The sequence below is a fragment of the Protopterus annectens genome, chromosome 8.part1, assembly GCF_019279795.1.
Source record: "Protopterus annectens isolate FY-2018-M chromosome 8.part1, PAN1.0, whole genome shotgun sequence".
In the NCBI taxonomy this organism is placed as follows: domain Eukaryota; kingdom Metazoa; phylum Chordata; order Ceratodontiformes; family Protopteridae; genus Protopterus; species Protopterus annectens.
Genome location: NC_056742.1, coordinates 76,859,978 through 76,883,394, shown reverse-complemented (window position 1 = coordinate 76,883,394; position 23,417 = coordinate 76,859,978). Strand labels below are relative to the sequence as shown.

The 23,417-nt window shown below is 43.5% G+C and overlaps 1 protein-coding gene across 1 annotated transcript in view; it reads right to left on the bottom strand.

Moving 5' to 3' along the window:
• The window catches only part of GPI (glucose-6-phosphate isomerase), a 236,822-nt gene that overhangs the window by 17,342 nt on the left and 196,063 nt on the right, over positions 1-23,417 (bottom strand). The window contains exons 15-17 of the mRNA XM_044081684.1: positions 17,532-17,660; positions 3,393-3,468; positions 3,250-3,316 (exon numbers count right to left, since the gene is read on the bottom strand). Coding sequence (XP_043937619.1) covers positions 3,250-3,316; positions 3,393-3,468; positions 17,532-17,660 — 272 coding nt within the window. The remainder of the gene's footprint in view (positions 1-3,249; positions 3,317-3,392; positions 3,469-17,531; positions 17,661-23,417) is intronic.

The following is a 23,417-nucleotide window of genomic DNA, read 5'->3' as shown; positions in this document are numbered from 1 at the left end:
CTGAATTGACCTGCAGACTCAAACTGAAACCATACCTTTTGTTTCAGAATACTGGCTTGGTACTTTTATTTGGGGATGCAAACAAAAACATATCAGGAAATGTTAAAGTAACAAAAGGTGCAAACTTTCCAAAGCAGTCTAACACCAAACTATTGGTGGAGAAGAATGTTGGTCTTATGCCAGCTCAGATCTGCTTCCACCAATATAAACTTCTTAAAATTGCAGAGACCAGTGGCCGACTTGTCTTGGAGCATATGGTGGGCCTCCTGGACTTCACTATTTGGGAGCAGATGTTTGGGAGCCAGGCCCTATAGATGCAAACTCATGCACTTCTGGATGCCAAGAAAAACTGGAGGGGGGGGGGGGACACACACCAAGAGGCTGGGTTCATCCAAGCCCAAGATGTTGCTACATAATGTTTTCTACTTCAACACCCGTCTGAAACCACATTTAAAATGCTCCAACCAACATTCAACATGTCAAACCAGACATCAAAGGGGAATGGTTACCTCACAAGTACTGAGGTAGTCCACTGGTGAACAACTCTTGGAATAGTTAAATCAGCCCCATTTGAGCACATCTGGAGCATTCCTCTTCGGTGGTGGGGGTTTCCTCCTGAGAGTGGCAGCCTTAGGAGAAATACCACAACCTTGGGTGCCAGGCCTATTTTGACATGCCAGCCTTGTTAGGATAAAATCTTAACAGTTATTGCTCCTTCTCTCTATTACGACTGTTGAAGATGGATTTCACGTGGAAAAACAGGACTTGACAAGGTAGATGTACTCTTGCTCAAGTGGCAGTACCATGCCCAGATGTGAACTTTTCCAATGTCCATCAGGAGGGATCAGGGCACTCTGGGACAAATACTAAATCAGTGGGACTAGAGGGTGCACAAGGTAGAACCTCACCAGGTCTGACATCTACAGGCCTCTGCTGGACTGGTAAGGTCCCATGCATCTCACTCCCTGGCATATGAGTAAAATCTGCAGTTCCACTTTCTTGAATATTCATCTATAAACCACTAACACAGGTTCATAGGTGTTTACTAGGCCAATGACCACAAGGGTCTTTTTAAGCCTAGCCATGCATCCCAAATCTGACTAGTTCTGATACCCTTGACAAGTGTAAGTATGGGCCTGGGAGATTAACCATTTACAGGTTACAGGTTTGCAGAGACATAGGTGCCAAACCAGTGATGAATTTCTGGTTTCCCATCCAATTGTCCAGGTTCCACTTGAATTGGGTTAGGGAGGAACTGCTTCACATGGATGGGGAGCCTGTTCCATAGACAGGGTAGTCTCTGGAATACATAACCTAACTCTCCAGCAAGTCCTATTTATATCACAGGCAAGGTTCAAGTCTTTAGAACAGGTAATTCTGGTACTGTTTTGTGGATATGCAGGAGGTCCAGAGTGGGTTCTGACAACACCCTGTACTCCAGGTATAGATCTCCCCTCAAGCCTGTAGGAGACAGAATACAGGAAAAGGGCCTTGAGAAAGTCTGCATGGGACATATTACTTATGCCCTGTACTCTTAGTGAGGAACCTCTGTGGACGTTCCAGTTGTTGGATATGCCTGGTTAGGCACATACATTGTACTCAATGATAGGCCTGATGAATGCAGAATATAGTGAACAGTGACTTCCTTGCACTGTATGCCATACCTTTGTTTAGTTGTGCAACAGAATGATTTCCTCACCACTGTAGACACATTATGATCAAAATCTAGATTATCTTGTGTGTCCCCTTGTCAATAGGAGTTACCAGGAATGGATAACTTCCCATTTCTTGGCATTTCATTTCAGCTCATGGCTCTGGCACCAGTTTGTGTGAGCCCCCTCCGGAGAACATTTGTCAGTGTGAGATTCAATGACTGCTCCTAATTTGCAATCTGCAAAGTTAGTCAGCCAGACACCACTGACATTGGCCTGGACTTCTGAGAAGTAAATGCCAAAAAGGAGCAGTCCAAGGACTGATCCCAGAGGGACTCCATTTGTGACTGGCCTCTTTGTAAAGGTGGACTCTGCAGTCCTAAATTCCTGGGTCCTGTGTGAGCCAGTTGGCTACCAGGTGACATGGGTTTGTACCCAACCTCTCGAGTTTGTCAACAATGCCAGAGTGGGGGTACTCTGTCAAATGCCTTGGCCCCACAAAGCATTTCTGTGGCTATAGCATAACAGACTAAAGGCCCTAAACTGTCTGATCCAATTATACAAAAATACTGCTAGGTCTGCTCAAAGTCTTTACTCAAAGCTGCATGGTACTCAAGAGGACATCCGTTGCACTTCTAAAAATATACTAAAAGTTTAAGCCACAGCAGAATCAAGTCTTCTGCACACATTTAAAATTGCTTTTCTTGGGACATTATGAAGCTCAGAAATTTTCTCAACTCCAAAAATAGAAAAACAGTTTCTGGAACCAACCGATAAAGTAGTGATACATTCAAACTGCTAAACTCAAGTCATCAATAACCTATAGAGTTTGTTTGTTGGTCAAAAATCAACGTTTTAGAGTTTTTCCATCCATAATTTACAAGGATTCTACCAAATTCCAGAAAAACATTCTATCAAGTTTCACTTGGTGGCATTTCTTTGACCAGGAGATGCTCAAGTCATAATGAAAAACTGCAAGTAAAAAGGAGTTTCAGGCCATTTGTAGCAGTTTAACAAGCCACCATAAGACACAAGTCAAAATTCAACACATTAGTCCCCCATATGTTCAAGCATGCTATCCAAAAAGGAGCATCTTTTACTCAAAAGGAAGCACTTTATAGGACAGAATTTGGGGCAGAGTTTAACACCACACCCTCCAAATGCTCCCACAACCTTGTAGTTAAAAAAAAAAAAGAAACTCCAGCTCAGAGGCTGATTTTTTTTCAGTCCATTCCAAGCAGCACACTACTCTCAAAGATTCAGGTTGTATCCTGTCCAGCAGCCAGATTTGCATAATTCATAGCTGCATTTCATCATCTCATTGCTGAAATTCACAAATATCAGTTGCTACCTGCTAGTATTTAGAACTATGGGATTATTTAATTCATTAAAATCATGTCTCAGCTGACCAGAATCTAATTTCTACAATCCACATTTATCTGGCAAGCTTCACCTCTTAAAAGTATCCAGTTTACCCTACAAACCAAAACACGAGCCCTATGCACATTTAGGTGCAGAGTGCATACAACACTTTCAAAACGCATATTAAAACACTCAGCCTGAACATCTCGGGGAAAAATACAATCTTAGCACTTACCCCCACTGGTCATAGCTATTGATGTCCCATATAACGCCTTGTACAAAGATTTTGTGCTCATACATGGCTGCAAGAAAAAAAGTACAGTTATTATACAAACTAACAACTCAAAAATAAATAAAAGCATCTTAAAAATTACGTACCAATCAAGGCTCCCAATATGTACGGAGTTAATTTCGGAAAGACAATGGAATTTGTTGGTCTATTTCCTTCAAAGACCTTTGAATGAGAGGAAAAAGATGTTACACTGAAATTGTCAAAATAAAACCAAAACAGTACGGTTTGATACACTCCCACAATTTAAGCACTTTGAAATATTCATCAAGATGGGGTTAGCAATCTTCACTATCTGTACATAGCTGGAAGAGAAAGAAGTTAACCCAATGCTCAGTGCCTTCACAAGCAAATCAGAAAATTTAAAACAAGACTAGCTCAACAAATATGCACAAGGCAGAAAGTTCCTCTGCACAGCAAATCAGAACCCCAGGTCCAGAGAGAGGGGGAACGAAAATACTTTCGCTGCAAAACTGCAGGGGGAAAATCAATGCCTCTCAAAGGCCTTAAACTGAAACATTCAAAATTAAAACTCCGTTATATGACTTCTGGGAGGTGACCAAAGTTATGGCTAAAGTCAGAAAACAGACTAGCTTTGTCTTGGGAAAAGTACTAGTTCTGATGTTTTATTTTAAATTGGTTTACAAAGTAAGGGAATGGTCCAAGAATACTTTTTAGCTACATCCCAACAAAAATGCAGCACTATATTTACTGTTTGCAATTCCACATATAGGCTAGGATTCACCATAGTACTGCATAGTGCAGTGCTGATTAGCAGATGTGCAAAGGGCTGAGGGCTATAAAGACTATGCACAGGATGGCTCACAGATAATTACTTCCTCTGCTCAAGTATACGAGTCAGTCTGAATCCTAACCGTAATTTTACTTGGAAATGAATCTTAAAACCAAACCCAAAGAACGACAGGGTGCCCTAGAAAAATAACCAAAATAGCAGTCTCAGCGCAGGTGTTCAGTGAGGCTCCAGCCACAAGTGGAATAGCAAGTCAACAAATTTAGATTTGAAATACACCAACATTAGAGATGGCTAAAAAAGTAGAGAATCAAATGGAGCACACAAGGTTAAGCGCTTTCATTCCTGCTCATATCTTGGATTTTTTCAGAACCTAAAAAAAAAACACACTAGTGCACTCGCATCAAAATTTCAAATTCCTAGTTCATCACATGGTTAAAATACACAATATTCATTAGTGGAGAAATTGAATTCAGTGTAACCATTAAAACAGCCTACAAAAAAATCATTTCAAAAACATTTATAAATTCAAACTCCTAAAGCTTAGATGCTCTCAACAGCTTAGAATATGCTCTCAACTCTAATATACTCGCAATGGAACTAATTTAAAGCAAGATCTTGGAGTTAGTTCACACCTGGCAAATAAGTTCTTTCCAACATTGTTTTCCAATCACCTCCACGTTCTGGAGTTTCTACCTAGTCCAGTACCAAAAATAAATAATGTCCAGCACTTGCATACATTTGAACGTCTTGCAAGTGTGCCATCACCTTTTTTGTTAATAGTGTATGCATGCTGACAGTCTTCAGGGACTTCTGTCTTGCCAATGTAAAATGCATTGTAACCGGCAAGGTAAACAACCCAGGTAGTGCTGCAACTACTGTACACATTCTCCAACCCATACTTAACAAGGACAACCTCATGAATGTTAAACTGACATTAGGCACAGTCCCCACACCTTTTAGCACCCATCATCTCCCCTGGCACTTGGCCAAGGGGATGCTCAAGACAATTTTTTTGTATTTGCCATTCACTTAAAACCCACTGGATGAGGAGCAAGGGACTGCAGGCAGTTGTCCCAAATACATTTGTTGATGCCCCTAAATCAAAAAATTTCCAGTGGTTATTAATTTCCCTAATGGCATTAGTGTACTAAAGAACTAAATACTTTTCTTAATTAACCATCGGTTCAAGTCCTTACCTGCATCTTGTTTCAAATTAACTTAACTCACTTTTATAAAATTCGAGCTTTAAGTCTCAAAATCTCTTCCTATTGTAATCCACTTACTAAATTTGCAGAACTCCCCCAACATGTTATACAACTTAAGACATTCATCCTTGAACATACTGTCTTCTGAAATCAATTTTAAGAGTCAATTTATTGAACTCAACTATTCTATTCCCTTTTGAAACCGATGCCCATTTAACAGTGAATTAGTAGTAATATACACAGGAAGCCAACTTTTAGTAATCTCATTGTTCATTACAGCCGGGTGATTCCTGTAGGTGCTTTTCCAGTTGCAGCCTGACCCCTCTAGGCGTCAAATATTGCTTGTTCATATTTGCATTACTTTTAAAGCCATGCTACATACAAAGTATTAAAATATTTCAACTTAAAGCGTACACAACGGCAAACACAATTGTGCTGATATTTGACCAATATCTAGTGGAGGTAAAAAGATAATTGCTGTTCATTTAATATTCATTGTCATAAATGGCATGCTTTTCTAAATATCTCAACCAAGCAACAGACAGAGCTCCTTAGCTTCACATGAAAGCTCTCAGATGGATGAACAAAATGCTACCAACAGTATGTGTGTAACTAGTACCTGTTAAGTTGTAAACTGTTTACAAAATGTTACAAAATTTAATTACTATGCTTACTGTGACTAAAACTCTATTTTAAAACCTAGAACCCAAATACTACCACTATAAACATAGGTTTGCACTGAAGAGTTTGCCATTTGCTCTTCTTTAATAGCCCAGAGCTATGACCGTTTGAAATGTGAAGGAATAAATCAAATTTTATCAAAAAGCTTAGAGTCCACCCATTGGAAGTTACAGTGCAAACTTCCAAATCTCCATTGCAGGGAATGAGTTAAATGCACATCAAAGAAAATTGTTTTGTTGATGGTTTACTTAAACCTTAAATGAAAGTTATGCAGTTACCATAATGACAGATCCATATGGTCAGTCTCCAGCTGCTTCAACCTATGGAATTATCCGACATGACACCAGCCAAGTCCTTCAAGCTTTGAACTCTCCCATTTCCACCCCTTTACCCACAGTCCCCTGCTCCTCAGTTTGCCCCATGTAAGCTACCTCAAACTTACAATAAAACTTCCCTAACCACGAAAGGAGCAGGATTTCAAAAATAACAGACTACCTCTTTGTCTGGGCATCTCAGACAGGAAAAGTTTGCTAACAAGCCAGGGAAAGGGGGGGTTGAACCAGATGGAGAAAGGCACAGATCTATCATTATGGCAACTACATAACTTGTCTGATGCGGTCTTCTCAGTCTGGCTTCAACCTGCGAGACAGTCTACAGCCATGAAAAAAATCTTCAGGAGGAACTAAAGGGTATTCTGCAATAAAGTGGAGCCAAACAAAGCCCTGGATCTTGACTGAATAAAAATCTAGCATATATTGCTAAAGTGTGAAGCTCTATCCAAGTCGCAGCTGTGCAAACCTCATCCACAGATGCTCTAGAAATTGACGCAGCCCTGGTAGAATGACCAAGGTTTGCGTGGAAGAGTCTTACTTTATCGGAGTGGCTTTGGGACTGTTTGCATATCCTTCTGAAATGTCACTTAGACACAGGTGAGCCCAACCTGGATTTTGAAATAGAGGTAAACAACTGCATTTTCTAAGGGCCTTGGTATGGTCCAAATGAAGTCTCAATTGCCTATGCACATGCAAACAATGCAGAAGATATTTGCTGCCTTTGCTAGAGAGAGAAATACACCGGAAGATGTATGGTAGTTAAGACTATTCTGAGAAACCAGTAAGCATAAAGGTAGGGGTCATATGTAGAGACACCCTGTCTTTGTGATCCACCAAATAAGGGAGAATTAGGAGTTTTTACTCTTGACCTTGAAGTAACAGCCACCAAAAACAAGATCTTCCAAGAAGAGAGCCTCAAGGTAGAAGTTGCTGAACTGGGGCACACAGCAAAAAAAGTACCAGAGAAATGTCTTGGAAATCTTGAGGGAAAACAGAGGATCATTGTCCTAACAACTTAGAAGTTAGAGATGGCTGCCAACTGCATCTTAAATGGTAGAAAAACTAGAACTTTACTAGAACTCCGCAAGAAAACCTAAGACACTAAAGAAGGAGCAGAAAAGGGATTGAGTCCACAAGACTCCACCCAAATAGCAACACGTCTCCACTTCCCAGAATATTCTTTTCTAGCTGAATGTTTGAGATGTTGATTACAGCCTGTGAATGCTTGGGATTTCCAGCCATCAAGGGAACTGGTGAAACCACAGTTAACTTGAGACACTGAAGATTAGGTGTCTCCCAAATCCACTGGATGAGAAATTAGATCCAGAATGGGATCCAGTACACAAGGGGGGTACTTCAGAAGTGGCCAAAGGAAGGGGGAACCACACTCGCAGGTGCTAGGAGGATCACAGTTCTGCAGAAGGATGCATTCTGAAGAAATGTTACAAAGGGACAAGGGATAAGCATACAGAAGTTCTAGGGGCCAAGCCAACCAGAGTCCCCTAGGTGACTCTCGAAAGGGGAAATCGGGTGTCAATAGCTGCTGCATACTGAGACACAAGCCACAACATGGAGTACACCAGCTCTGAAAAATCCAAGCTGTAACTCTGAATTAGGGACCAATTGTGGGGAAACAGAAGCTTCTGCTGATGCTGCTGGCCAGAATGCTGGACTTCTCTGGAATGAGCACTGCAACCAGAAACCGCTAAGATATTGTCCACTCTCAAATCCTATGACTGCTGCCATTTAACCGAAGAATTTCAAAATTGCATGAGCTGGAGGCTTAGAGTGCGAGCAACAAGGCCCAAGTACACAGAAGCCTAGCAATCTTGACTTTACCCAAGTGGCAACCTATGAACTCAGATATCTGAACAGGCTGTAGGTGCGACTTTAGGTAACTGACCATAATGCAAAAGTAGTCACATGGCTGGAGTTTGGTATCCCTGGCAGTGATCAATAATGCTCTGTGGCAGCAGTAACAAGCCAACTATCCACATAAAATACTGGAATCCCTGCAGCTGAAGGGAGGTTGCCACCACTGCCGTGCACTTGGTGAAAACATGGGGGCTTGTGGTAAGACCAAATGGCAGGGCCCTGAGCCGAAAGTGGACTGTCCCCCAGCCAGAAGTGCAGAAACTTCCTGGAGCACCTCTATCTGGCAGGCATCCTCGAAGTTTATCGAGCACATTCAATAATCCTTCCTCAGTAGAGGTAAACTAGACTGCACCGTAACAATCCAGAATTTGATTTGTTTCATGAAAGGATTCAGTTTACTTAAATCCAGAATGGGACTGAGGTCCTTTCCGTTTGGTGCCATAAAGAATCTTGAAAAGACCCCCAGATCCTCACTGGTCTGGTGGGACCTCATGGTTGACCGTTTGCAAGCAGCTTGTGAATCTCTAATGCTGCTTTCAGTCTCTGATGGGGTGGAACATCTGGGAGAAGTTTAAGGAAACTGACATCTCTAAAGAGTAGCCTCCGAACACGACTCAATGCCCACACAGAGGTAATGGCCTTCAAAGCTTCGGGGTGAAGAGCCAAGTGCCCCTTAACTGCCTCTAGAGTAGGGCAGTCTGGCAAGCCTTCAGGGTCAGTGGAAGGGCCCACCAGAGAAAGCCCCATGGAAATCCCGACTGCAGACTGCTCCTGCCCCGTGGCCAGCATCAGTTAAGGTTCCCCCTGCCCTCAGGAGGGAACATCCTGAGAAGATTTGAGAAACTAGCATTTGCCCCCTCCCCCTAACTCCTCAAACAGGTTCAATTAAGGGTAGCAAAACTCTTAAGCAGACAGCGTTTTCCCATCTTGCTCGGTCCTAAAATCTCTAATTTGCACAAGGCAGAATCAAAGGAGACATTAATGAAGGACACCTTGAAGTAATTGGCAAAGTTGCATAATCCAAACAGGGATGGCATCGCATGGCAATCCAAGAGCCAGCTGCTTGGGATGCTCCATCGGCTGCATTAGAAATGAGCCTCCGAGATAGTGGTGCGGATAGCAGGGGAGACCGTGTCAAGCTTCTCTTGAATCTCTGAAGACTGCTTCTTCTTAACACTCCTTGACACTTCAGACAACGGGTCAAGTTACTCTAGCCAAGTGTGATAAGTAATTAAATACCCTCAATGCAAACATAGCTGAGGCATAGGAGCACTTCCCTAAATGGTCCAAACCGGAGACTCCCTATTTGGAGGATGGACCAAATAGCTGTCTTCAGTAATCTTGGTGGCAGCTGCCACAACAATCAGACAGCAGGACCCTTACTTAAACATGGCAGGTCCCTGGTGGGTGTAAGAATCTTATCAGACTTCTTGGGAAACGGCTCCATTATGTCAAGTACATTCTACATCTTCCAGGACACTAGGTCTGAGCGCATCCAGAGAGGGAACTACACAAGGCATGGATGTGCCCATGCGGAAGGCCTCCAAAGATACTGACTCCTCCGAAAAGGGGGAAGTCAGTAGTCCAGCCTCTACTTTGCAAAGCAGATCCAAGAGATCACCAAGCAAAGCATCATCCCACAGAGATCCTCTCCCTCAGGGTCAGTATCTTCCCAGAGACTCCTCCAGGGAGTCGAGGCATTTCCTTATACCTCCTCTTCCCTGAAAACTCCCACTCTGGTGAGGCTTGGTGTAGGGGGGCCTCTAAGGGAGCAGAATGGAGACCAACTGATGCAGGGCTGTCCAGGAGCAGACTGCTAACAGGTCGTAGACCCAGATAACAACGGTGATGGGAACCCAGATGGAGAAACATGACCCATCTCCTTCGAGAACATCTCTTCTACAATGAAGGACAGAAGCTGGTCAACCAGAACAGAGGGTCCCAGTATCCAAAGGTACCAGTGACACCCAAGCTGAAGGAAGCTATATGTAGCCACAACACAGACTGGAACAGAGCCGTCAAAAGCTAAAGCTAAGAGGGAGAGAGAAGCCTGAAGGAGGGGCAGTCAACCCAAACTCCAGCTTTGATACTGTTTCAAAGTTCCAGACAGCCCCCAAAGTAGTGTCAAAAGACCAAAGAATGACTGAGCCGAAGATGTCCAGGCCTTCAAGCCAAACTGCTTTCCCATCCTATGGGTTGGATATGAAGACCTCAGATCTGATGGGGGGGGGGGGGGGCAAGGAAGAAAGACTGAGCTGAAGGTCCAGTAACCAGACCCAAACCCAAAAGGAATAATCCTTATAGTATCAGGGTCTGCAAGGACCTCATTAGCTGCTCCAAGTCAGAAGCTTTAATACTGCCAACAGACCTGGATGACTAGATGAAGTCAATGAAGGGGGCCTGGTATCTAGCTTTGAAGAGGATGAAAGTACAGTTTTGTACCTACCATAAATGTAGATGTTCGAAGATCCACATTGCTGCAGTCCTTACTTATGGATAGTCCGCTGTCCTCGGTCGGCCCGAATACCAAAGTATTAGGCTGACGTCGGTCATGGGCGCTCAGAACTGACATCAGAGCGTCAGGGTATAAGAGCGCATGACCGACGTCATATCCTCAGTCTTTTCTTGCCCCAGATGTCAGAAGGCCCTAAAAAGAAAGGCCACAGCCCAAAAATAGGATACCTCCCAAAAACATGCCCAACAACAACCATCAACCAAACCATATTACCATGCCAAACTACAGAGGGGAAGGAGGGAGGGTAAATTGGACTGCAGCAATGTGGATCTTCGAACATCTACATTTATGGTAGGTACAAAACTGTACTATGTTCTTCATCTCACATTGCTGCAGTCCTTACTTATGGGTAGAATCCCAAAGCAGAGGTAAAGGGAGGATGGCAAAATCATAAAGCATTAGGGGCTGCTAAAATGCCCTGTAATATAGCAGAGGCAAATCCAGCCCTAGACTTAGAATAAAGAGGAAGGTGGTAATGCTTGGAAAAAGTATGTACTGAACTCCAAGTGGCTGCTTCCAAAATATCTTTTGTAGCTACCCCCCTTAGAAAGGCAGTAGAAGTGGCAGTAGCTCTAGTGGAATGAGGTCTGATTCCAGCCGGAACCTCCTTACCATGATGGGAATAACAGAAAGAAATACAAAATCCAATCTATTTAGAAATAGTTTGTTTTGAAACAGGTTTCCCCTGAGAACCCAAAGCAAAAGAAACAAACAACTGCTGAGACTGCCTGAACCCCTTGGTTCTGCTCAAATAACGTAACTGTCTGAATATCCAAAGTATGCAAAATCTTCTCCCCTTTATTTTGGGGGTTTGCATAAAAAGTAGGCAAATGAATAGTTTGGTTCAAGGCCACACTAGAAACCACTTTAGGCATAAAGGAAGGATTAGTACGCAAAGATACCCTATCCTTATGAAAAATCAGGAAAGGTTCCACTGCCATAAGGGCCTGTAATTCAGAAACCCTTCTTACAGAGGTAATGGCCAACAAAAAAGCAGTCTTCCATGATAAATACTTTAACTCGGCAGTAGCTGCAGGCTCAAAAGGTTGTAGAGTAAGTTTTTCCAACACAAAATTGAGATCCCAAGCAGGAGTAGGAGCTCTACGTGGGGGTCTTATGTTCTTTGCCCCTCTAAGAAATTGCTTAAACAAAGGATGGGAAAACAAAGGAGGGTCACAGTCATAATGAGCCGAAATGGCTGCAGCATGAACCTTTATCGAGGAGAAAGACAAACCCTTGTCCAATAACTCAGTAAGATATTGAAGAGAAACACTTAAATCAGGCTTGGAAACATCAAAGTCCTTCGCTCTGCTCCAAAGAAAAATTCTCCTCCATTTATCTGCGTAAACTTTCCTTGTACTAGGCCTTCTGGCCTCCAAAATAACATTCAAAACTTGCTGTGGAAGCCGAGACCCTCCAGGGTCTAGAACAGAATATGCCAGGCTGTGAGATGCAGAGACTGAATCTTGACATTGAGGAAGTGATTGCCCTCCTGAGACAAAAGATGCGGAATCAAAGGTAGAGGCCATGGAGGCTCCCGTACTAAACTCCTCAGTAGTGGGTACCAGTGCTGTCGAGGCCAATCCGGCGCTATCAGAATCATGGATGGCTTGTCTATTCTGGCCTTCAGGAGTACCTTGGGAATGAGAGGCAGAGGTGGAAAGGCATAGACATGAAGATTGCTCCAACTGAATGATGGAGCATCCAACTTCCAAGCTGTGGGATGAAACATTTTTGTGCAAAACTTTGGCAACTGGTAATTTAGTGGAGAAGCGAACAGATCTATGTCTGGAGTCCCCATAACACTGTCAACTTTTGAAACGCATGAGGATCCAGTTTCCACTCGTGAGGATCCACAATTTGTCTGCTCAACACACCTGCTAAGGAGTTCGGTGCTCCTGGTAGAAACCTTGCCTGAAGATTGAGTTATAAACGGAGAGCAGTCTCCCACAAAATCATCGCTTGCCTGCAAAGAGGGTACGAATGGGTTCCCCCTTGCTTGTTGATGTACCACATGACAGTAGTGTTGTCTGTTTGAATCAACACCTGTCCTGGGCGAAGTAAATCCCTGAAAGCCATCAATGCAAATTGAACTGCTAACATCTCCTTCAAGTTGATATGCAAATGTTGAAGTCTGACAGGCCACGTGTCTTGCACCCATTTTCCATCGAGGTGTGCTCCCAAAGCCTTGTCCGAGGCATCTGTCGTTAAAATCTGACTCTCCTCTGGTCGGGTCACAGAGAGTCCCTTGTTTAGGTGACATTCCTGAGCCCACCACAAAAATTCCTTCTGAATGCAAGGTATTATTGGAATGACAGTGTCTAGATCTTGGCAGTGTTGTGTCCATACATTTTTGAGATACCATTGAAGCTTCCTCATATGCAGTTTGGCATTGGGAAGCACCAGAATACAAGATGCCATGAACCCCAAGGCTTGAAGGACTGTCCTTGCAGTCAGCCTGGACTGTAGAGACATTTGATGGAAATAAAGAGAAAGGCTTCTTTGTTTGTCCGGGGTCAAAAAGGCCATCTGGGAAGCTGTATTCAGTCTCACACCCAGAAAGCACATGTCCTGAGAGGGTACTAGACTGGACTTTGTTTCGTTCACAGAATACCCTAGGCATCTTAACACTACCATCACATACTGTAGATGATGAAGAAGTTCGTCCTTGTGTTGTGCAATAATCAGGCAATCATCCAAATAAGGATAAATCTGTATTCCTCAACCTGAAAAAGGCCATCACTGGAGCCAGAACCTTTGTGAACACTCTGGGCGCAGTAGATAAGCCAAAGGGCAATGCAGAGAACTGATAATGTAAATTTCCAGCCCGAAAACGCAGGTACCTCCTGCAACTGGGCCCGATAGGAACATGAAGATAAGCCTCTGAGATTCAGAGTTACCATCCAGTGATCTTTTCCCAACAGAGGTAAAAGCTGTTGTAACGTCAGCATTTTGAACTTTGGAATGTCCAGATAAGTGTTGAGGATAGATGAATCCAAAATTGGTCTCCACGTGTTCCCTTTCTTTGGTACTAGAAACAGGCGAGAATAAAATCCTAGTCCCACTTCTGACAGAGGAACTGGCTGTATAGCTCCTATTTGAAGAAGCAAAGAAATCTGCTTGTGAGCCTCTATCCTTTGCCGAGGAGGAACGTCTGGCATGCCTTTGAAAGGAGGCAATGTATGGAAATAAAACTTGTAGCCTCAGTTTATAATGTCCAATACCCATTTGTCCTGGGTGACAAAAAGCCAGTTTTGCTTGAAGAGTGCCAACTTTCCTCCCAAAGGAGCTGCCAGGCAAGAAGAATCTGGCAGCTGAAAATGCAGGTCATTGGGCCTGTTTACGAAAGGACTGGCCCCTGCCCTCACCTGCAGATTGTGCAGGCGAACTCCAAGTTCTAGGCCTGAATGTACTGTGAGCTCTGCCCCTGCCACGTCTAGATCTACCCCTAGATTGAGAATCAGAAGAAGGGTAGGTCCACCCCTTAGTAGGCCAATTTCTACTAAACTTTGGGGGTTGCACCTGCAAAAAATCTTTAACAGTCTGCATAGACTTAGCCTTGTCCTCCATTTTCTTCAAAACCGACTCCACAGGGGGACCAAACAAAACTTCAGACTGTAAAGGGGCATCCAGAATTCTAGTTTTAACATGCTCGGACAAATTCTGATCCTTAAGCCAGGCGTGCCTGCGAAGAACTGAACCAGTGGCAGCCACCCTAAGAGGCCTGCACAGCATCAAAACCACACTGCAAAGAATGCTTACCCACCTGTTCAGAGACGTACTAAATCCTGCAATTCTTTACACTCTATGCCCTCTGCCAAAGCATCCACTTTAGATTTTAGCTGAGAAAGGAGGAAATTCTGATACTTCAACATATTAAACTGGCAATTTAAAGCCCTCATTGCTAAAGTAGAAGAGGTATACACCTTCTTACCCCATCTATCCAAAGCTCTAGCTTCCTTATCTAGAGGAACCGGATTCTTTACAACAGAGGCTCTAACACCCTTAGGCCCCTGACTAAGTTTCTGGGTCCGCCCTAGGACTCGTACAGATATTTATGAGCCTCAGGCACCCTGTAATATCCGTCCGGTTTAACTGGCGCAGGAGGCAAAGAATCTGGATTAAGGGAAGCCTCCGAGAAAACATCTTGAACATCCAAAACAGGAGATATAGCCAAGGGTCTATGCTGTGGTAAAAACAAGAATTCCCTAAGCCTCTTCCTTGAATCAGAGAAATCCTGTCCTTCCCACTTAAAATGCTCCCTCATGGAATGCAGAGTTTCTGAAAATGAAAAATCCTCTGGAGGAGAAGCAGAAGGAGTGGAATCCTCTGCATCAGAATCCGAACAAGGAGGAAAATCTAGAATATCTTCAGCAGAAGACTGAGTCATCTGAGGCCTGATCCAAACTTTCCAACTCTGGCTCCACCCTGGGCCTCTTATCAGGAGGGGGCATAGAACCTCTAATTAAAGTAATCAAACCTTCTGCCATTTTAAGCATGTGCTTTTTAGGCACAGACCCTGAAGTACCTGGAGGAACACCAGAGGAAGGCAAAACAGACCCACCCTTAGAAGAAGCCTTAGGAATAGAAGCAGAAGGCCTAACCACCTTAGGCATAGAAGGGAGAACAGTAACTTGAGAGGCCCCTTCAGCCTGACCTGACTCCTGGGATGCCACATCCTGCAAAATCAAAGTTTCCCCCTGAGACTCAACAGAAACTTCAGCCGGATCCCCCTGCTCTACTGTAGCTTCTGCAGGACCGGCGTCCGAAACGGACGAATCAACCAGTCTAGGTTTCAAGGATTTGTCTTTGTGCTTCTTCGTGGAAGCGGGCGTCGGAGGATCCGACGGCATATTATAATTACACCGCTTACCAAAGACTAACCTAGCACAATCTAACCTTTTTATAGTGCGCTTATTAAACCTAGCACAAAACCGACACCCGACTACGTCGTGGTCCGGTCCCAAACAAGGAATGCAAAGAGAGTGATAATCCCTATGCGGTATCTGTTTCCCACAAGAAATACAATTATTCACTTTTTCTGACATCCGGAATTAACTGAGGCAAGAAAAAACAAAAATATTCCCCAACGGGGTACTTAGCCCAACTTGGTTTCGGTCTGAAACTCAGAATTCGAAAATTTCAGAACGTCGAACGGCACTTTCGCGCTGCTTCTGCATCGGACCATGCGGCAAAAAAGACTGAGGATATGACGTCGGTCATGCGCCCTTATACCCTGACGCTCTGATGTCAGTTCTGAGCGCCCATGACCGACGTCAGCCTAATACTTTGGTATTCGGGCCGACCGAGGACAGCGGACTACCCATAAGTAAGGACTGCAGCAATGTGAGATGAAGAACATCCAGTCTTGTCAAGTCCAAGCAGGGGAGACTCAAACAGGGTAGGAAAGGAGACTAAATTTGATAAAAACAAAGACCAGTGATTCAAAAAGCATAAATTTAATGAAACCAATGCCTTGGATTACAAGCCTTAAAGGAGACTACACTGGCTAGATTCCAGAGAGCTGGATGTAGAAAAAGCACCTTTGGACAGGAAAGGGCTGAGGAGGCTCAGCGCCAGTAACTGAGCTTTGCCCTCAGTGCAAACCACCAGTAACCAGCTCAGAGTAGTTGGAGCTGATAGCAGCTGGGCAGGTGGGGGACCCAATAATCATTGGATCTTTGGGTCAGGTCAGCCAGAGGAAGACCTGACATGGAAGCAGAGGACCTTTTCTGATCCCATTGGACAATCTGGAGTCTTATGATTCTTTTAAAATCAGACAAGTTTTAGGGCAGAGAGGGGTCACTAAAAAAACAAAGGGCCAGAGGGAAGGCCCTTGAAGAGCCGCTCAAGTCACTCTGGGCCCAAAAAACTTCAGAGCATGTAACACCCAACTAAAAAGGGGGAGGAATAGCCAGTAGAGGGGAAGCAGATAACCCACCCCGGGGAGGTGGCTGTGACTTACTACCTGGCTGATGAAGACTAAACAGGCTTCACCCAGGAACACAGGACTGTTCAGCACACACCGTCACCGTGCTAGCACACTGCGTATGGAAGACACAACAATGCAGTAATTGTGGAGTTTAAGTTGCCACAGACAGGTTAAGTTCCAAGGGGGAGGGCAGACCAGGCCACCACACTGGGTCTGAAAGTTGTCCCACTCCATACCTCTACTCTTACTATTAGACACTCCAGGCATGAACAAATGGGTTTTAATATTTCCTGAGACCAGGAAGGTGGCTCTTACACCCAACAGAACAAATTAGCCTGACAGCTGGGAAAAGGTAGTACACAAAGGAAAAAGTAGGTTTTGCTTTTTTTTTTTTTTTAACACAAAATTGTTACACAGAACATGTCTTCATTAAAGAGTAGCTATTTCTTCAGCATTAGGGAACATCACTGAATGGCTATGGCTACCAGTGGCTGGCAGCGTTGGCTAGACTTTAAAATGCCTTCATGAGACTGTTCACACTCCGCTATTTAAGCTTCAGGGAGCTTTGCTTCAGTTGTAGTAACCATGTAAGCTCCTTACACAGCCACAGAAATAAGGCACTGTTCCTCACATTATACTCCACATAGGACCTAACTAATTGCAAACAATGTTAGGAACCGCAGGTCTGCAACATCTCAGATTTAAGGTTCTAAAATAAAAGCAGTGATGCATGCTAACTGCCTGATCAGAGCTGTACAGTTCACCATTTCAGATATTCTGAAAGCATTACATAAGAGTTAGAGCCATATCCATAGCAAAACATACACAACAGGCAGCTATACAAATGCATCTCTGCCTTAACATGAATAAGGAGTTTGAACAGTGGTGGACTAATTCCACAAGAATATCTGTAGTAAAACCTCATTCCACATACCTTGTGTGGTAAAAGCTTCTCCAGAGCTTCTCCACTCATTCCTGCACCTTCAAGCTCCTTGCGAGCTTCTTCAGTTGTCTTTCCCTTCATCAGAGCCTCTGTCTGAGCAAGGAAGTTGGCCATCAAAATCTAAAACAAAAATGGATACAATGTACTCAAACTACATAAGCAGACATTAGAGACAGTACTATGCATTAATATTTACTCATTTAAAAGTTACTCTTCCCAGGACAGTGTCTGATGTCACTTAAAAGTTGTTCTAATTATCTGGGCTGGTTCTGGTAGTGAAAGTGGATACAGCCTGACTTTGGCCCAATAGACCTAGGTTCAATTCGCAGCTCATGTTCTTGCAGACTCCGCTAGTGGTGACAAAATATTTTGCTAGCTCAAACTCAAAGTGTGAGGGTGGGTCTTTGGGTTTTACTGTTAAAGTTTGAGGGGATACAGTATTCACCACAAAAAGGTGGAGTGCAACAGTTCTCCACATATGCCAACGTGCACCATGAGAATGGTGGCAGATTTAAGGGTGGGACAAACCACAAACTTCTGAGATGCATCCCAACACAGCTTCAGACTGCTATCCAGCCTCAAAATATCAAAGTCAAATCGCTTGGCCGCTTCCATTACTTTGCCATTTTCGTTACTGTAGTGCGATCTCGGAGTTAGTATATTTAAGTAGGGGGTGTGGATCGTTTTAAAAAATTTTTGTTTTGTGGAACAGTGGTCGCTGTTCTAAACATTTGAGATTGTAAGCTTTCGCTTACATGGGCTCAATAAATTGTTTGCTTTAAGCGTTCAACGATTTAACTTATTTCGGCTGCTCCCATTAGGGGTCACCACAGCAACTGTTTCCATTTCAATGATTTAACAGACTGATGTAACAGACCCAAAAACTGCCTTTAGTTTGATTTCAAGGGTTTGTGTTCCTTAACATTTTGTACAAAGGAAATTATTCCATGCTTATAACAAAGCAATGCAGCACAAAATGCTCAAGACATCTCAAGCCTTAGTCATTCTAAATGTCCTCCAGTTGCCACACAATGAAATGAGTTACTTGCAAGACCACAACAAAGACCAGCATAAACCATTTTTGCTCATTTTAGAACAAACTATCAAGACTAGCACAGCTTACTTGCCTTTATGAAATTTGTAAATGAATAAACATTTCAGAACGGGGTTTCTCACTGCAACTTGGATGTGCAGAACACAGCATTTACAATTTTTTTTTCTAAACCATCCTTGTGAGGGAGCCATTTCAACTGAATCTTAAAACTCAGTTATGCAAGACTGAACATAGCAATGTGAACTGGGAAAAAACAAGCAATGACCAATCAAATCTAGTTACAGGCTCTCTGAAAATAAAGCAGGTCCCTAATCCAACTAGGCACAGTGTGCAAGATAAGTATAAGCAGCAGCATTACAGAACAAACTGAATATGGTAGAAACCATGTTAGATATTACGGTCTAATTTTGTTTGCAAAAGGGCTGCACCCCACCAAGTTACACACAACCTCTTAACTGCCCAGATTCTCGCAGAAAATCCAGATTTTTGCCTCTAATTTTTGGTCTGTTCCTCATAACATTTTTGACTTTCTGGCAATTTCGTGACTTCAATCTCCAATGACAGACAGTTTCACTTCATATCCTTCAGAAAGTATATACTAAGCAAAACGTCATTCTAGCAACTTGGGAGCAATATTTAAAATCTCTCCCTATTTCTGGGTGTTTGCCCCCCCCCCCCATTTTTTCTGTCTGTCTATAATTCCTGCACCAAGTCTGGTGTATATACATACATATATACGTATCTCACACACCCACACCTCAGATATCACACTACAGTGGGGGAAAACCACATTCTGGATCTCCACTATACTGCAAATACTTCATATAATCAACTTTCCAAAAAGTTGGTCAACCATATGGAGTTAGAGACCTGGAGTCAGCTTTCAAAAGGGGTCTCATTTCATGGGAAAGACGCAAACAAGCTCTGCAAGAATATTTCAGGAAATGGTTCCATGAAGAAAGCAAATCATTTTCTGATCCATGCTGTAGAAACACTGGCTGGGCATTGAAGACGTACAAGCAATTCAGTGAGAAGCACAAAAGGGACATCCAGGATGGCTGCCAACTGAGTAGCATAACTAGTGTTCTACTGTGAAAGAGAACCTCACTTTGGAGGCATCCGGCTATTGGCTAGCAACTATACTGGCTGGGTACTAGTAAATAAGAAATCTGGAAAAAAAAAACAGTAAAAAAAATCAAACGAGGTGGTTTCATGACAGCAGTAAGTTCTTAGAAACAGAGGAAAAAGTAAGACTTGAATAAAGTGAAAAGATATTTCAACATGAAAAGATTAAAACCACTATTCAGATGAGCTGAGAGAGACGAAGTAAAGACAAGTTGAACACCGATTCAAGAGAAGTTTCAAAAAAGTTAGAAAATAGAGCACAGGCAAAATTTCTTACTACAGATGCTAGAATGCACAATTTTATGCTAGTGCAAATAAGCAACTTTCCTGGCAATTCCACTGCAAGATTTGTTGAGAGGATGTGCGTCTGCTCCAAGCATTAAAAAAGCAACCAAGACCCACAGAAGGTCCATTCATACCAGCAAAGCACTGCTACTGACATAACTGTTGCAAAAGGGAGAAGTACCAAAAGTCTGTCGATACCAGGGGTACTTTTTTTTTTTTTTTTTTTTTAAAGCATATGCTGCATACCAGGCAGAAAATAAATTTTATCCCAGTAAATCACAGATGGAGAAAAAAGGTTAAATTCAAGTGGTTACATCCTTTTCAAAGTTTATTTCCTAGGAAAAAATCTGGTATTTTTAGATACAGAACAAGCAAAGCAAGAAATAAATTTTAAAGAGCAAGCCAGCAAGTTGAAGGGATTCGTATTCAGACTTGGAGACAAAAGTCCCAAGAGACTAAGTAAAACCTTTTTCATTGTCCCAAAGGAAGGCAACTAGAATTAGGAGCAACTGACTTCCACAGTACAGTTGTGTACACTTACCATAAATGTAGATGTTAGTGTATTCGTTGTTGCAGTCATCACATTTCGGTTATCTGTCTGCAGGTAGCCCTCAGCCGGCCTGAATACCAGTCTCTTCGGATTTCTGCATCAGATGCTGTCTCTTCCATGACGTCAGGGGTATAAAACATGCAGCCAACGCCATTACATCAGTTTCTTGCCCCAGATGTCAGATGCCCCCACAATGGGAAGCAATTGTATGTTATGCTACACCTCCATCAAAAACAAATACACCCACCAGCCCCCGACTTCTCTGGGCTCTATACCAAACAAAGGAAAGATAGAGCCCACAGAAGTCAGAGGGCTGGAGGGAGGGTAACCAGGACTGCAACAGTGAATACACTAACATCTACATTTATGGTAAGTGTAAACAACTGTACAATGTTCTCAGTGTTTCACTATTGCAATCACATTTGGGTGGATTCACAAAGCCAAGGAAGGGAGGAGGAAGTTAAGGAGCATTAGGGCCAGCTATTAAGCCCTGCAAGACTGCAGTGGCAAAACCAGCTCTGGATTTAGAAAAAACAGGCATGTGGTAATGCTTGGTGAAGGTATGTACAGAGCTCCAAGTAGCAGCTTCTAGGATGTCCCTGGTAGGGACTCCTCTCTGAAAGGCTGCAGAAGTAGATGCAGTCCTGGTAGAATGTGATCTTATCCCCTGTGGGGTAGGCTTTCCATGGTGTTTGTAGCAGAAAGGAATGCAATGGGCTATCCATTTGGAAATTGTTTGCTTTGAAACAGCCTTTCCCTCTGCCCCTGCAGCAAAGCCAACTAGCAGCTGTTCAGATTTTCTGAGAGGCTTAGTCCTGTCCAAATAAAATCCAAGTTGCCTGTGCACGTCCAGAGTCCAGCATTCATTCCACTTTGTTTTGTGGATTAGGGAAAAAAGTAGGCAAATGAATGGACTGATTTAGGGTCACACGACCACCTTGGGCATAAAGAATTGGTCCAGAGGGAAACCCTGTCTGCATGGAATATAATGAAGGGTTCCACTGCCATGAGGGCCTGTAATTCAGACTCTTCAAAGTTAAGGTCCCAAGCTGGAGTGGGAGCTCTCCTGGGGGGGGGGGGGTCAAAGTTTTGGTCCCTCTAAGGAATTGTTTTAGCAGGGGGTGAGAGAAAAGGGGTGGCTCAGTATTATGTGTTGAAATGGCAGAGGCATGAATTTTAAATTGACAAGGATAGGCCTTTGTGGAGCATTTCTGTTAAGTACTCAAGAATAGGAGGTAAGCTGGGCACCGTTGTGCCCATCCCCAGAGTCTGGCTCCAGGAACAGCATCTTTTCCACTTCTCAGCATAGGATTTTCTAGTACTATGCCTCCTTGCCTCCAGACTGACATCCAGCACCTGCTTACTGAGGGATGCTATTGGAGAGCTCAAGGAATTAACCAGGCTGCAAGGTTCAGGGTTTTAAGCAGAGGGTGCAGAATCTGGCCTGCCTGCTGGGACAGCAGGGAAGGGGTCTGAGGCAGGTGCCATGGTTGCAGCAGTGTCATACTGTGCAAGAGGGCATACCATTGCTGGAGTGGCCAGTCTGGTGCCATCAGTATTGTTCTTTGCTTGTCCTGTGATCTTTAGAACCTTCGAGAGGAGAGGCAGAGGGGGAAGGCATAAAGAGAGGCTTTCCCAGGTGAAGGACAAGGCATCCACTTTCCAAGCTCGACTGTGGGGAGTCCTTGTGCAGAATTAGTCCAATTGGTAGTTCTGAGGGGAGGCAAACTGGTCTAGCTTGGAGTCCCCCCATTTGTTCAAGAGGTTGAATATTTTTGGTTCTACTTTGCATTTGTGTGGGTCCATGAGATTTCTGCTTAAGTAGTCTGTCGGTGAATTTAGCTTGCCTGGCAGGAACTGAGCTTGTAGGTGCACTTGGTAGCTCAAGGCTGTGTTCCACAAAGCCATGGCTAATCTGCAGAGGGTACGAGTGGGTTCCCCCCTGCTTGTTTATGTACCACAACTGTGGTGTCGGTCTTTACCATCAGTTGCCCTGGAAGAATGCGGTCTTTTTTTTGTATATGTGGTTTATTATAGGGTATGAATTTTATGGTGGTTTTAGGAAGTATAATCTGTGTGTATGTATATACATGTGTATGTGCTTTTAACTAACTCTAATCAATTTGTTAGTCATTGGCTACCATTAATTAGTTAATGTATTTAAGATGAGTGCACCAAGAGTGTTGCTAACCGATGAAGTCAAAGACGAAAACGTGTTGTGAAGTTTCAGCGTTAGTGAATTAAACTGTTAGTGTCACTTTTCCTGGATTCTGGTGCTTTTTTTTGCGATTTATATTTCAATATTTCTCTGCCTGCAAAATGTAATGGCTGGAGCTTGACACTGAATACCCTGGGCGCAGTAGATAAGCCAAAGGGAAGTGTAGAGAACCGAGTGTATGGAGCCTGCCCTGAAGTGTAGGCATTTCCTGAAAGATTCCCTTATTGGAATGTGCAGGTAAGCTTCCTTAAAGTCTAAGGTTGCCAACCAGGCATCCTTGCCCAGCACAGGAAGAAGCTGTTTAAGTGTTAGCATTTTGAATTTTGGAATTACCAAAAAGGTGTTTAGCATAGAGAGGTCCAGGATAGAACGCCAGGAGTTGTCTTTTCTGGGTACCAGGAAAAGTATTGAATAAAAACCTTGTACCCTTTGTTCTGCTGGGACAGGTTGAATAGCCCCGATACTGGGAAGAGAGAACCTGCTGTCGGGCCTCCGCCCACTGATTTCGGGGTAGTTCTGGCCAACCTTTTGGGGTTGGTAATGTGTGGAAGTGGAATCTGTATCCTTGGAGAAACTGTTCAAAACCCATTTGTCCTGGGTAACGAGTTCCCAGTTTTTTTGCATGCGGGGCGAGCTTTCCTCCTA